The sequence below is a fragment of the Psammomys obesus genome, unplaced genomic scaffold (genome assembly GCF_907164565.1).
Source record: "Psammomys obesus unplaced genomic scaffold, mPsaObe1.curated_primary_1811, whole genome shotgun sequence".
In the NCBI taxonomy this organism is placed as follows: domain Eukaryota; kingdom Metazoa; phylum Chordata; class Mammalia; order Rodentia; family Muridae; genus Psammomys; species Psammomys obesus.
In genome coordinates, this window is record NW_026585895.1 from 7,978,405 (window position 1) to 7,993,483 (window position 15,079).

General features: G+C 46.6%; 1 protein-coding gene across 4 annotated transcripts in view; it reads left to right on the top strand.

Annotated features, from left to right (window-relative positions):
* The window catches only part of Ttn (titin), a 258,797-nt gene that overhangs the window by 64,086 nt on the left and 179,632 nt on the right, over window positions 1-15,079 (top strand). For 2 of the 4 annotated variants that reach the window (XM_055600018.1, XM_055600019.1), the window contains 26 exons: window positions 1,606-2,169; window positions 3,089-3,370; window positions 3,470-3,748; window positions 4,168-4,446; window positions 4,544-4,822; window positions 4,942-5,229; window positions 5,333-5,611; window positions 5,714-5,995; window positions 6,087-6,365; window positions 6,472-6,750; window positions 6,853-7,131; window positions 7,339-7,626; window positions 7,745-8,023; window positions 8,166-8,447; window positions 8,548-8,826; window positions 8,943-9,221; window positions 9,327-9,605; window positions 9,701-9,988; window positions 10,202-10,480; window positions 10,721-11,002; window positions 11,930-12,208; window positions 12,328-12,609; window positions 13,534-13,812; window positions 13,927-14,214; window positions 14,391-14,669; window positions 14,767-15,045. The exons of the other annotated variants lie outside the window; for them this stretch is intronic. In XM_055600018.1, the coding sequence (XP_055455993.1) occupies window positions 1,606-2,169; window positions 3,089-3,370; window positions 3,470-3,748; window positions 4,168-4,446; window positions 4,544-4,822; window positions 4,942-5,229; window positions 5,333-5,611; window positions 5,714-5,995; window positions 6,087-6,365; window positions 6,472-6,750; window positions 6,853-7,131; window positions 7,339-7,626; window positions 7,745-8,023; window positions 8,166-8,447; window positions 8,548-8,826; window positions 8,943-9,221; window positions 9,327-9,605; window positions 9,701-9,988; window positions 10,202-10,480; window positions 10,721-11,002; window positions 11,930-12,208; window positions 12,328-12,609; window positions 13,534-13,812; window positions 13,927-14,214; window positions 14,391-14,669; window positions 14,767-15,045 (7,590 nt within the window). The remainder of the gene's footprint in view (window positions 1-1,605; window positions 2,170-3,088; window positions 3,371-3,469; window positions 3,749-4,167; window positions 4,447-4,543; window positions 4,823-4,941; window positions 5,230-5,332; window positions 5,612-5,713; window positions 5,996-6,086; window positions 6,366-6,471; window positions 6,751-6,852; window positions 7,132-7,338; window positions 7,627-7,744; window positions 8,024-8,165; window positions 8,448-8,547; window positions 8,827-8,942; window positions 9,222-9,326; window positions 9,606-9,700; window positions 9,989-10,201; window positions 10,481-10,720; window positions 11,003-11,929; window positions 12,209-12,327; window positions 12,610-13,533; window positions 13,813-13,926; window positions 14,215-14,390; window positions 14,670-14,766; window positions 15,046-15,079) is intronic. 4 annotated transcript variants of the gene reach the window in all.

Here is a 15,079-nt window from a genome sequence, read left to right on the forward strand (position 1 = left end):
TTCCTTTCTTCCTTTCTTTCCTCCTTCCCTCCTTCCTTCCTTTCTTCTTCCCCTCCCCTTTTCCTTCTTTCCTTCCTTCCTTCTTCCCTTCCTTTCTTCTTTCCCTCCATCTTTCCTTATTTCCTCCCTTCCCTCCCCCTTCTCTCCTTTTTTTAGTGGTGGACTCAGTGCTGATGGAAGAGACTACCCCTGGGTAAAAGGCTGCTCTTGGGTGGTGAAGTCTCACTTAATGAGAATGTCCAGGGAAAGGCAGCCTAGTCATCTGCCTCAGAAAAAGGACTTCTTTGAAACATCTTTTTCTCTGAAACTTTATTGCACAGCAGAAAATCTCTGAGATTCTACATTGACCCAGCCCAGGGTCTTGGAGACAAAATGTTTGCATACACACAAGGCTTTGTCTTCTTCTTTTTCTTCTTCTTCTTCTTGTTGTTATTATCTCTTGCTCTCGCTCTCTCTGTCTCTCTCTTTGAGATTAATATAATTACATCATTTACCCCTTTCTTCATTCTATCTTCTCCAATATACCCCTCCTTGCTTTCTTTTTTCATTATCCATGGCCTCTTTTTCAATTGTTGTTACATACGTATACAGATACATATTCCTAAATACAACCTGCTCAGTCTGTGTAATGCTACTTGTATGTTTTCAGAGCTGCCTGTTTGGTATTAGATAACCAATCAGTGTGTTCCTCCCTGGGAAAGACTGTTTTTAACACTCTCAGCATTCTTTACTTGGGAGTTGAGGTCTCCTGGATGTTCCTCCATGATGCCATTATTCTTAATAACAGCTAAGGATTTTCTTGATCCAAATTAGCCCAGCCCAGTAAAAGGGCTGAGCCAAAGCTTCGGCTGTAGGAGCAAAGGACAAAGAGGTAGATTCTGTGTCCTTTATCAGCAGGACCTTTCCTAAACCTTTACTTCATAATGGAGGATGGAAATAGGAAGTTTCTGTTGTGAAGTCTTTTTATAAGCACAAAATCTCCATGGGCACGCACATTGGAAGTTACAGGATTTTTTGGTGTTTGTCAGGATTGGAGCGTCCCCTGTAAGGCTCTGTAATGCTGCCATCTCACTCCACTGTCAAATGACTCATGCATTTTCTTACCTTCCATTCAGTCTTCTAATTTACAAAAATAAAGTACCAAATCACCCCAACTCTTAACCCTCTGATGTAACAGATAAAGCTTTAGCAGCATTACTTCATGAAGGAACATTTGTTCTTTCCTTTGCTAAAGACAACTTGGTTTTTTTTTTCTTTATTTGTTTTGTTTTGGTTGTTGTTACTGTTGTTTTGGTATTTTGAGACAAGGTTTCTCTGTGTGGCCCTGGTTGTCCTGGAACTTGCTCTGTAGATCAGGCTGGCCTCGAACTCAGAGATCCGCTTACCTCTTCCTCTTTGAGTGCTGGGATTAAAGGGGTGCACCACCACTGCCCAGCTGATAATTTGGTAAGCACACTCATCTCTTTCCTTTCCCAATCTGTGGTCTTGCAGCCATGTTGTTGTTTAAGATAAGACATAGCTTATTTTTTCTCTGTCTTAGACTATGTAATTGCAGCAGGAACATCGATGGAGGCTACACATAACGTGAAAACCTTTCTTTTGCAGAGGCATATCCACCAACCTTTCTCTCCAGGCCCAAGGCCCTTACAACTTTCGTGGGTAAGGCAGCCAAGTTCCTTTGCACAGTGTCAGGGACACCCGTGATTGAGACCATCTGGCAAAAGGATGGCACTGCCCTCACACCGTCGCCCAACTGCAGGATTGTAGATGCAGACAACAAACACAGTTTAGAACTCTCCAACCTCACCGTTCAGGACAGGGGCATTTACTCTTGCAAGGCTTCCAACAAATTCGGAGCAGATCTCTGCCAAGCCGAGCTGACCATCATCGACAAGCCCCGCTTCATTAAGGAGTTAGAGGCTGTGCAGTCAGCCATCAATAAGAAGATCCACCTTGAGTGCCAGGTAGATGAAGACAGGAAAGTCACCATCACGTGGAGCAAAGATGGGCAGAAACTGCCTGCGGGGAAAGATTACAAGATCTACTTTGAAGATAAAATAGCATCACTGGAGATTCCTCTGGCCAAACTGAAAGATTCCGGAACCTACACGTGTACAGCTTCCAATGAGGCTGGGAGTAGTTCCTCAGCTGCCGCAGTTACTGTCAGAGGTAAGAGTGCCTGGCAGCCATCTGCCACCTCTTTGTCGGAAAGGAAGCCATGGAAGATTCTCTCTTCTGTGAGCATTCTCTGCCCACTGTACCATCCATACCCGTTGTTATTCATTTAATTGCTAAAGCAAACCCCAGGGTCTGGGAAAGGCCTCATGTTATCTGGTTGGCTTTTGTTTGGCTGGTGTTTATTTTTCTTTAATCTTCTTAAGAATCCACTTGCTTTGTTTCTGTTTTTGTTTTTTGTTTTAAGGCAGGTAACAATTTAAATATGTAGGCAACTCTCGGGCCTCTTTTTGAAAAATTGTTTCTTTTATTTTGGAATTCTGATACACTTGTTTCACTTCTGCTTCCCCTCCTTTGCCTCCCTTTTACCCCTCCTTGTCCTCTTTCAAATTCACCGCCTCTTTTTCATTGATTGTTGTTGTATATTCACACATATACTCCTAAATACATAAATATAACCTGCTCAGTCCGTATAATGCTACTCACACAGCACTTTCAGGACTAACCCTTTCGTTCTGAACAACTGGTCAATGAGCTCTTTTCCAGGGAAGACATCTTCCTGCTCTCAGCATTCCTTGGCTGCCTATAGATCCCCCTGTGGGTTGAGGCTTGGTGGGACACCCTGCCCCACCCATCACTGGGCATGTCCATCACATGTCCATCACTGATGTCTTTGTTCAGAACATCATTCTTCATTTAGATATAATCCACTCACTTTATCCCCCCTCTCTTTTTGTCAAGAGATGGGAAAAGCGCTTCTAAATGAAAGCAGGGGCTGAATACATCACAGCTCGACAGAAGTACTGTCAAGATTTTTTTTTTCTGTGTGCTCTGTCTTTTGTCACATGTCTGCGTTTCTTCTATGGTGTGTGTGCTTCAATCATCTTCTCCATTTTTTTCACACGTCATGTAGAACCACCATCCTTTGTGAAGAAGGTGGACCCCTCTTACTTAATGCTCCCGGGTGAATCAGCACGCCTCCACTGCAAGCTGAAAGGTTCGCCTGTGATCCAGGTCACTTGGTTTAAAAATAACAAAGAACTTAGTGAAAGTAACACAGTCCGAATGTCTTTCGTCAATTCCGAGGCCATCCTCGACATCACTGACGTAAAAGTGGATGACAGTGGCGCGTACTCCTGCGAAGCCACCAATGACGTGGGCAGCGACAGCTGCAGTACTGAAGTAGTGATCAAAGGTTTGTTTCCAGGGTCACAGTCTCTCGTTTTTCTCAGAATTCTCGCCTCTCGTTTGCCTGTGACTCACAGCTCACCCTCTGCTTCCATGCCTTTTGTAGAGCCTCCTTCTTTCATCAAGGCTCTTGAGCCCGCAGACATAGTACGAGGGGCGACCGCGCTGCTCCAGTGTGAAATCGCAGGCACCGGACCCTTTGAAATTAGCTGGTTTAAAGACAAGAAGCAGATTCGAAGTAGTAAAAAGTACAGGCTGTTCGCTCAGAAGTCTTTCGTGTTTCTGGAAATCGCATCTTTCAATAGCGCCGATGTTGGCGATTACGAATGTGTAGTCGCTAATGAAGTTGGAAAGTGTGGCTGTGTCGCAACACACTTATTAAAAGGTTAGTGAGGGGGTGGCATCTTTCTATAAACTGTCCAAATAGCGTTCTTAACCCGTGGAAAGAAAGTTCGTTCTTTCCTCTTCTTCTGACCTTTAAAAGTGCTTTATCTCAGTTTTAACTTGGGGCCCCAGAGCTTTTGCTCAGTCTTTGCCTTGATATGTGCCAAAATATTTATTAACTGGCATTACAAGGGAATTACATAAAAAGTCATTTCATTTGCTGATAAACATTTCTCTTCTGGGCCCCTCTTGAATGGAATTGTCAATTCCTCTTGTAATTTCTCTCTTCTAATAAACAAATGCTGTGAGATGGTTGTATTGGACAAGGGAGACACGCAAAGAGGATGGATCCCTGCAGAAGAGATGGGGCGGAAAGTGGGTTAGAACTGACACGTGTGTGCACTCTTTCTCTTTAACTAGAACCACCAACCTTTGTTAAGAAAGTAGATGACTTTACAGCCCTAGCAGGGCAAACAGTTACCCTACAAGCTGCCGTGAGAGGCTCGGAACCCATTTCTGTCATGTGGATGAAAGGCCAAGAAGTCATTAAAGAAGATGGAAAAATCAAGATGAGCTTTTCCGGTGGAGTTGCAGTCTTGACCATCCCTGATGTGCAGATTAGTTTCGGGGGCAAATATACATGCCTGGCTGAAAATGAAGCCGGGAGCCAGACATCGGTTGGGGAATTAATAGTTAAAGGTTCGTGTAGGAACATTTTAACTTGTAACTGCCCTTTCCACTTAAAGTGAAGCCTTGACTCACACTAAGGAACCCTAACTGTCTAATACCTTTATAGAACCTGCCAAAATCATTGAGCGAGCAGAACTGATCCAGGTGACCGCAGGGGACCCAGCCACGCTGGAGTACACTGTCTCAGGCACCCCAGAACTCAAGCCCAAGTGGTACAAAGATGGGAGGCCATTGGTGGCCAGCAAAAAGTACCGAATCAGTTTTAAAAACAATGTTGCCCAGCTGAAGTTTTACTCGGCTGAACTCCATGACAGTGGCCAGTACACATTTGAGATTTCCAATGAAGTGGGCAGCAGCTCCTGCGAAACCACGTTTACCGTGCTAGGTCAGTATTTTTAGAACTCTGCGTTACATGTCACTCTAAAACCCACCCAAACTGGCCGGAGAGGAAGCCACTGACCACTTTGCATGTTGACCTTGTTTCGTTTCTTATGCCATGAACAGATCGAGACATTGCTCCACTTTTCACGAAGCCCTTGCGCAATGTGGACAGTGTTGTTAGCGGCACCTGCAGGTTAGACTGCAAAATCGCCGGCTCGCTCCCCATGAGGGTGTCCTGGTTTAAGGATGGCAGAGAACTCGCTGCTTCCGACAGATACCAGATAGCATTTGTGGAAGGCACAGCCTCCTTGGAGATCAGCAGAGTAGACATGAGCGATGCAGGGAATTTCACCTGTCGGGCCACCAATTCTGTGGGCAGCAAAGACAGCAGCGGAGCCCTGATTGTGCAAGGTTGGCCAGGACCTTTTTCATCTACCAATGTTCATGTTAAGGTTGCTTCCCATGGGTCCAGACTAGTAACTCCTTCAAATTCTGTGTTCTACCTCTTCTTCAGAACCACCCAGCTTTGTAACTAAGCCAGGGTCCAGGGATGTCCTGCCTGGCTCAGCAGTCTGCCTGAAGAGTGCTTTCCAGGGATCTGCCCCTCTTACCATCAGATGGTTTAAGGGAGACAAAGAGCTGGTTTCTGGTGGAAGCTGCTACATTACCAAAGAAGCTTTAGAGAGTTCCCTGGAACTCTATGCAGTGAAAACCTCGGACTCGGGCACTTACACGTGCAAAGTCAGCAACGTGGCCGGAAGTGTGGAGTGCAGTGCAAACTTGTTTGTGAAAGGTCGGCCTTCTGCTCTTGATGCCTTTGCCCAACCCCGAGGCCCTTTTTGCATAAGCTCTTTCCTCTTCCTGCCGCTTCTTAATAACTCCCTTTCTTCCACAGAACCTGCTACATTTACTGAAAAGTTAGAGCCGTCGCAACTGTTAAAGAAGGGAGATGCCACTCAGCTAGCCTGCAAAGTCAGGGGCACCCCTCCAATTAAGATAACATGGTTCGTAAATGACAGAGAACTGAGGGAGAGCAACAAACACAAAATGTCTTTCGTGGAGTCCACGGCAGTTTTAAGGCTTACGGATGTGGCCATTGAAGACAGTGGTGAATACATGTGTGAAGCTCAGAATGAGGCTGGCAGTGACCATTGCGCTAGCATTGTCCTAGTCAAAGGTTTGTTCCCACCTTGTCTGCACGCCACCGAGCCTTCGGCCCACAGCACAGATCCTTGCCTATTAACACAAGCCGTTCTCTTCTCCTGTAGAGGCACCTTACTTTACGAAGGAGTTTAAGCCCATTGAGGTATTAAAGGAGTACGACGTCATGCTGCTGGCTGAGGTGGCAGGCACCCCTCCCTTTGAGATCACTTGGTTCAAAGACAACACAACCCTGCGGAGTGGCAGGAAGTATAAAACCTTCATTCAGGATCAGCTAGCTAGCTTGCAGATCCTCAAGTTTGTAGCCGCAGATGTGGGTGAATACCAGTGCCGGGTGACCAACGAGGTTGGCAGCAGCACCTGCAGTGCCAGGGTGACGCTAAGAGGTCAGTGTGGCTTAGCCTGTGGATGGGCTCTCCTACACAGTCTTAAGCTTTGAGAGTCAGTGTCGCTGTAGAGCGAGCACTGACTGAGAACCCATTCTTCTGATAGAACCCCCAGCCTTCATTAAGAAGACTGAGAGCACCAGCTCCCTCCGTGGAGGCACGGCCGCCTTCCAGGCCACACTGAAAGGCTCCCTGCCCATCACCGTGACTTGGCTAAAAGACAATGATGAGATCACAGAAGATGACAATATAAGAATGACTTTTGAGAACAACGTGGCTAGTCTATACCTCAGCGGTATTGAAGTCAAGCATGACGGGAAATATGTCTGTCAAGCCAAAAACGATGCAGGCATACAGAGGTGTTCTGCATTACTCTCAGTCAAAGGTTGGTTCAGGAAACTGCCTTGAGTTTAGGGGAGAGACAAAGCAGCTAGGCAGGCCATTCAGCAGGTCTTCACAGACCATGTCTGTCCTTTGTTTTCTACAGAACCTGCAACAATAACGGAGGAGGCGGTGTCCATAGATGTCACTCAAGGAGACCCAGCCACTTTGCAAGTTAAATTTTCAGGGACGAAGGAGATTACAGCCAAATGGTTTAAAGATGGCCAAGAACTTAGCCTGGGCCCAAAACACAAAATCAGTGTCACTGACACTGTCTCAATACTGAAGATTATTTCCACAGAGAAGAAAGATAGTGGAGAATATATTTTTGAGGTCCAAAATGATGTTGGCAGAAGCAGTTGCAAGGCTAGCATTAATGTCTTAGGTTGGTATTGGTTCCTAGAGAAAATGCTATGGGTGTAGTTCACGAGTAGAACGCACATGCTATGTGTGTGCAAGACACTGGGTTTAGCCTTAGTACCTCATGATCGGGAGGGGGGGAGGAAGAGGGCAGAGAGAGAATATTAAGAAAGAGAGAGAGCACAAAGAGCTAGATTAACTTAACCATTTCTTGCTTTTTTTTGCTGACTAGATCTTATCATACCTCCTTCATTTACCAAAAAGCTGAGGAAGATGGACAGCATTAAAGGGTCTTTTATTGACCTAGAATGTATAGTGGCTGGATCACACCCTATAAGCATCCAGTGGTTCAAAGATGACCAAGAAATATCGGCCAGTGACAAGTACAAATTCTCTTTCCATGACAACACTGCCTTCTTAGAGATAAGTCAGCTGGAAGGCACAGACAGTGGCATGTACACCTGCTCCGCCACCAACAAGGCAGGGCACAGCCAGTGCAGTGGTCATCTGACGGTCAAAGGTTGGCGATCCTTACCTCTGCTTTTCCACACTTGATTGCCTTGCACTTCTTAATTCCCCCCTTTTGTTGCCGAGTTCTAAAGTAAATCTGACTTTCTCTTCCTGTTCTTTCATCCCAGAGCCCCCTTACTTCATAGAAAAGCCACAGTCACAAGATGTGAATCCCAGCACAAGGGTTCAGTTGAAGGCTCTTGTGGGTGGCACCGCGCCCATGACAATAAAGTGGTTTAAGGATAACAAAGAGCTGCACCCTGGGGCGGCTCGCTCGGTTTGGAAGGATGACACCTCCACCATTCTAGAGCTCTTTTCAGCCAAAGCCGCTGACTCTGGGACCTACATTTGCCAGCTAAGCAACGATGTTGGCACTGCAAGCAGTAAAGCTACCATCTTTGTAAAAGGTCTGCTCCCTTTAGCGCCTCTTTTTCTTGCTTGCCTAGCTTGTCTTTGGAAGGGAAAATTCGTGAAGAAAACAGTTTTGTCCGTTGGCCTTTGCTTTAAAAACCACTCAGCACGTCACTCTTTTTCTTTTCTCCTCTTTAGAACCCCCTCAGTTTATTAAGAAGCCCAGTCCAGTGTTAGTGCTGAGGAATGGACAATCAACAACATTTGAATGCCAAGTAACAGGCACTGCCGAAATCAGAGTGTCTTGGTATCTGGATGGGAATGAAATAACAGATCCTAGGAAATATGGCATTTCCTTTGTGGATGGTTTAGCTACTTTCCAGATTTCTAACGCCAGGGTAGAGAATAGTGGGACATATGTCTGTGAAGCTCGAAATGACGCGGGCACCGCCAGCTGCAGCATCGAGCTAAAAGTGAAAGGTTCGTTAGGGAAGCTACTCTGGGTTTCAGCTGGGCTGCCTGCTGGACCCGGGGCTTCTCTTGAGTTAAGCTCCCCTCTGTCTTCCCTTTGACCCTGTAGAGCCTCCCACCTTTATCAGGGAGCTGGAGCCTGTGGAGGTGGTAAAGGACAGCGACGTCGAGCTGGAGTGTGAAGTCATGGGGACAACTCCGTTGGAAGTCACCTGGCTGAAGAATAACAAGGAAATCAGGAGTGGCAAAAAGTACACAATGTCTGAGAAAATGTCAGTGTTTTACCTTCACATAACCAAGTGTGACCCTTCAGATGTTGGTGACTATCAGTGCGTCATAGCCAATGAGGGAGGCAGCTGCTCTTGCACTGCTAGAGTTGCCTTGAAAGGTCAGTGGCATGCTAGGACCAGCCACCACATCAGAGCATTGAGTGTTCTTTCAGTGTAGATGTGAGTAGGAGCTAAAAGGCACCTCTTCTTGAACCACTGTCTCCTTTAATCGTAGAACCACCGTCGTTCATCAAAAAGATAGAAAATGTCACCACTGTCTTGAAGAGTTCCGCCACCTTTCAGAGTACCGTGGCAGGCTCACCCCCCATTTCTGTAACCTGGCTAAAAGATGACCAGATTCTTGAGGAAAATGACAACGTCCATATTTCGTTTGTGGACAGTGTGGCCACACTTCAAGTCCGGAGTGTGGATAATGGACACAGTGGGCGGTACACATGCCAAGCCAAGAATGAGTCAGGAGTCGAGAGGTGTTATGCCTTCCTTTTAGTACAAGGTCGGTGAGCTGTTCTCCTTCGCTCGCAGTCTACAGAGATGCCTTTGTAGGCACATTTGATAGAATTACCCGATCTAACCATGAGCATTTTCATTCTCGTGGCAGAACCTGCTCAAATCATAGAGAAAGCTAAGTCGGTAGATGTCACCGAGAAAGACCCGGTCACCTTGGAGTGTGTGGTGGCTGGAACACCAGAACTCAAAGTCAAGTGGCTTAAAGATGGGAAGCAAATTGTGCCCAGTAGATACTTTTCAATGAGTTTTGAAAATAATGTGGCCAGTTTCAGAATCCAGTCGGTAATGAAACAGGACAGTGGCCAGTACACATTCAAGGTGGAGAATGACTTTGGAAGCAGTAGCTGTGACGCCTTCCTAAGAGTGCTAGGTGTGTACCTTTGACCCCTCCAGCAACCCTTCCTTAAAGCATATACCTCGTAAACAGTGACTAATGAGTATGTTTTTGCTGTTTGCATTGGCTAGACCAAGATATTCCCCCCTCATTCACCAAAAAGTTAACCAAGATGGATAAAGTGCTGGGTTCTTCCATTCACATGGAGTGCAAGGTTTCCGGATCACTTCCTATCAGTGCTCAGTGGTTTAAAGACGGAAAAGAAATATCTACAAGCGCAAAGTACAGACTTGTGTGCCATGAAAACACCGTGTCGCTGGAAGTCAGTAATCTGGAGCTAGAAGACACTGCCAATTACACCTGCAAGGTGTCTAACGTAGCAGGAGATGACGCCTGTAGCGCCATCTTAACCGTGAAAGGTCAGAGCTGCTTGGCCTCTTCTCTTAACCTTGTATCCTCAGAGGTGGACATCTTAAAAAATCTCTTTCTTTCCACTCACATTCATTGGGTCCAAGAAACATTTAATTTTTACCTCTTTTCATAAGCTGTTTTCTTATATGTCCATAAAAATCACTGGACTACAGGGGCTGTCACTAAATATGACTCTTAAACCATTCTCTTAAACTCTGTAGAGCCACCAAGCTTCTTAGTGAAGCCGGAGAGACAGCAAGCTATCCCTGATGCTACCGTCGAGTTCAAGGCCGTGCTGAAAGGAACACCACCATTCAAAATTAAATGGCTTAAGGACCAGGTGGAGCTCACCTCGGGACCTAAATGTTTCATTGGCTTGGAAGGCTCAGCCAGCTTCCTAAACCTCTACTCAGTAGATGCTTCCAAGACCGGACAGTACACCTGCCAAGTCAGCAATGACGTTGGCAGCGACTCTTGCACGACCATGTTGCTGGTGACAGGTGTGCAGCTGTGACTGTCTGGTGGTCCTGTCTGACCCACGCCTCTGTTGGTCCTGTCTGACCCACGCCTCTGTTGCTCCTGGGCTCTGTTATACCGCAGCTTCCTAACACCGTAGAGGATATTTCCCAGACCTTGGGCGTGTTTCTCCCTTCCCTGCGTATTACCTAACTGGACTTTTGGGATCTGTTGCTGTTCTTTCATAATTTCTTTTCCCCCCCACCCCACCCCCAACCCTTTAGAACCACCGAAGTTTGTAAAGAAATTAGAAGCATCCAAAATAGTGAAAGCAGGTGACTCAGCGCGCCTGGAATGCAAGATTACCGGATCTCCAGAAATACAGGTTGTGTGGTACAGAAATGAGCATGAGCTCGCAGCCAGCGATAAGTACCAGATGACTTTCATTGACTCTGTGGCAGTCTTACAGATGAACAGCCTCGGGACAGACGACACTGGAGATTTTATCTGTGAGGCCCAGAATCCTGCTGGCAGCACCAGCTGCAGTACCAAGGTCATAGTAAAAGGTAGAAATTTCCTTCTGTTCCTCACTCATGGAAACCTATCCCTTCTTCTCCCCTGGGTCTCACGGCTTCTTAATTTTCACTGTTCTCTTAGTTTCTATTACAAATCCAAGAGTAGTTCCCAAATACAGGCCCGATTGAATGTTGTCTCATGTTAAGGTTTGTTTATACACAGGTGGTCAGTTTGTAATTCCAAATTTATAATTCTGGTTACCTCAACACATCGATCAAGCATGTAATTAGATTATACAAAAATAAACAGGAAATTTTTAAATTAATCTTCTGATTTCAATAATATTATAACTATATCAGCACCCTTAGTACAGTCTGCACCATAATGATGCAGCATATAAAAATACAGGTTTTAATATTATATCTTCAAACTGGCAATAATATTTTTCCTCTCTCTCAAGAATCAGCTCTTCTCTTTAACACTATGACTTTACTGCTGTGCAAATGGTGCCGATGTTTTCTACAGCCGTCTCCCAGCCTGCTTTGCCATTACACTAAAGTTTGTCGTCAGATAATTGTTACAGTAACCATTTCCTGAAAATGGAAGGCTCAGATCACAGCGGCTGTTGTGACCTCAGGGCCCCTCTGTTGTAAAGCAGAAATGACATTCTTTTTTTCAATCTCTAAAGGCAAAATTCTGTACTTCATAAAATTTCCATTTGTTGCTATGTTTGCTCATTTATAACTTCTGCATCAATCTTCGTAGTCCAAGATAAATCAAACTTCCCGGCGGTGACCCCTGAGATAGTCTTGGCTCTCCACCCACCTAGCTGATCACCTCATAAAGGCTGAGGCGCGATAGTGCTGCTAATGCACGATAATATCTTAAGCCTCGCTTCTTATTGAGAAACAGAAAACCTTTTTTAACCGGAAGAAATCAAGTAGCCCGACTCACGCGACATTCTTGTTTTTTTACAGAACCACCTGTTTTTAGCAGCTTCCCTCCTGTAGTAGAAACCCTTAAGAACACCGAAGTTAGTCTTGAATGTGAGCTTTCAGGAACACCACCCTTTGAGGTGGTGTGGTACAAAGACAAGCGCCAGCTCCGAAGCAGCAAGAAGTACAAGATCGCATCGAAGAATTTCCATGCAAGCATTCACATCCTCAACGTCGAGTCCACAGACATTGGCGAATACCATTGCAAAGCGCAGAATGAAGTGGGAAGCGACACTTGTGTCTGTGCCATAAAGCTAAAAGGTAAGCATAGTTCCTGCGCGTGGCAGAAAGGCCAGGCATCTGCAAAGTGCTCGGTGTGTCCTCCCTCCCACTACCCGGAAAGCCTTTGGAGCAACCTCTCTTCACCATTTCCTCTCCAGAACCACCAAAATTCATTTCCAAGCTCAACAGCCTTACAGTGGTGGCTGGCGAGCCTGCCGAGCTGCAAGCCTCCATAGAAGGTGCCCAGCCCATTTCTGTCCAGTGGCTTAAAGAGAAGGAGGAAGTGATCAGAGAGAGTGAGAACATTCGGATTTCTTTTGTGAACAACATTGCGACGCTGCAGTTTGCTAAAGCGGAGCCTGCTAATGCTGGGAAATACATCTGCCAAGTCAAGAATGATGGTGGAGTGAGGGAGAACATGGCCACACTGACCGTCTTAGGTACAACAGTCTTCTGTTAAAACTTGGGGCAATCACTGGAGCGACTTCCATGCAGTCTCTTTCCTCTGAATTTCTTACAGAACTAAATTGAGCCCTCACTATTTGGGAAAAAGTAGGAAAAAGACCCAACTGATCTTAGGTGCTCTTTTCTGACCCCTGTGATTCTAACAACAGCAGCAGCAAGCTGGCTGTTTTATTGTATATGCTTTTCTTCATGGGGAGTAAATCCCTGACTATCTTTTGTTTCAACATGAACCTACTTGGAGCCTTTCTATTGTTACGTGAAAATTTTGTTTTCAGAATAGTAGTGGCTAAGCTGACAAAAAAAAAAAAAAAAAAAAAAACACTGAAGAAAGATTTGCACTTTCAACACTGGGCATGTCAAATGTCAATCCAGTGATAAGAATGAAAGTAAAGAGAATTTTCAAAGTATCTTCTCTAGCATCTTAACATGGAGATAAAACACCAAGTAACTCATTTGACAGGGACCCTCTGCTCTACAGAGGTTCAAGTGTAAATCAAATCGCATGAGATGGCTCAGTGGGTAAAGATGCCTGCCACCGTGCCTGAGGACCTGGGTTCAATCCCCGGGACTGATATGGACCTCTGACCTTCTCACGCATTCCATGGCATATACCCCCACCAAACACACATGTACTCAACCAAACAAATACGATTCACACTTTTCTAAAACCCAGGGTGTCTGGTGTACACTGCCTCCATTGTTTTGGAGTTGACTAATGCCCAAGCATGGTTTTAATGAATGCAAATAATTGTCTGAATGCATAGAAGTACGGGCTCACACTTTAAAGCCAAGAGAACACCATGCAGCCATCACCGGGAGAAACGCTCTCAGCGCAATTCACAGAGGGGGTACAGGGAAGGTCCCAGGTTTTCAGAGATGCGTCTCGTGTTCTGTTTCAGAGCCCGCAGTCATCGTAGAGAAGGCAGGCTCCATGACGGTGACTGTGGGAGAAACGTGTACGCTGGAATGTAAGGTGGCTGGCACCCCTGAGCTCTCTGTTGAATGGTACAAGGATGGGAAGCTCTTGACCAGCAGCCAGAAACACAAATTTAGCTTCTACAACAAAATCTCTTCCTTAAAAATCCTCTCAGCTGAGAAGGAGGACGCAGGCACCTACACGTTCCAGGTGCAGAACAACGTCGGGAAAAGCAGCTGCACCGCCACGGTTGATGTGTCAGGTTGGTTCTGCCGCCCTCGCCCGCCTGCATGTACAAACCTCTTCTACCATCTCTTCCTCTTCCACGTGTCTTTCGTTCTTTCAAGTCACAAGTCATTTGTCTTTCCTCATGCAGACCGAATGGTGCCCCCCTCCTTCACTCGAAGACTGAAGGATACCGGTGGGGTCCTGGGCACTTCTTGCGTCTTAGAATGTAAAGTAGCTGGGTCTTCCCCTATCTCCATTGCCTGGTTTCATGAGAAAACCAAGATCGTCAGCGGAGCAAAGTACCAGGCAACCTTTTCCGATAACGTCTGCACGTTGCAGCTGAACTCCCTGGACTCCTCGGATATGGGCAGTTACACGTGTGTGGCTGCTAACGTGGCCGGGTCTGACGAGTGCCGTGCCCTGTTGACTATACGAGGTCAGTGCTGGGCAGTGCAGGTGGTAGGGCGTGTGTTAGAAACTCCTCTCTGGACGTATGTCCAGGCGGACACACACCTACGGTGCTCTTACTCTTTTAATTCAAAACTGAAAGTAAGTGCAAAGCTTACCGCCCCCCCCCCCCCCCCCCCCCCCCCCCCCGCTGTGTCTGTGTAGAGCCGCCCTCTTTTGTGAAGGAGCCTGAGCCACTGGAAGTCCTTCCTGGCAAGAACATTACCTTCACAAGCGTCATCAGGGGAACCCCTCCCTTCAAGGTCGGCTGGTTTCGGGGCGCCAGGGAGCTGGTGAAAGGAGACAGGTGCAGCATCTATTTCGAGGACACGGTGGCAGAGCTGGAACTGTTCAACGTCGACGTATCTCAGAGCGGGGAGTATGCCTGTGTGGTCTCCAACGATGCGGGCCGAGCATCCTGCACCACGCGCCTCTTTGTGAAAGGTTTGCGGAACGCACTCGCCCACCCTCCTCGTTCTGATTTACTGGTGTGTTTGTGGCTTTGCGGTGTGTCTAATGGCAACGCTTTGTCGCCTACCAGAACCAGCCTCCTTTGTGAAGAAACTAAGTGACCACTCCGTAGAGCCTGGGAAGTCTCTGATTCTGGAGGGCACCTATACCGGGACGCTTCCAATTTCTGTCACTTGGCGAAAAGACGGCATCAGCGTGACTCCGTCTGAAAGATGCAGCATTGTCACCACAGAGAAAACTTGCATCCTGGAGATTCTGAGCAGCACAAAGGGAGATGCAGGGCACTACTCCTGTGAGATAGAGAACGAGGCAGGAAGGGACGCCTGCGAAGCCCTGGTCTCCATGCTCGGTGCGTTACCTTAGCCTCTTAAGAAGTCTGGGTT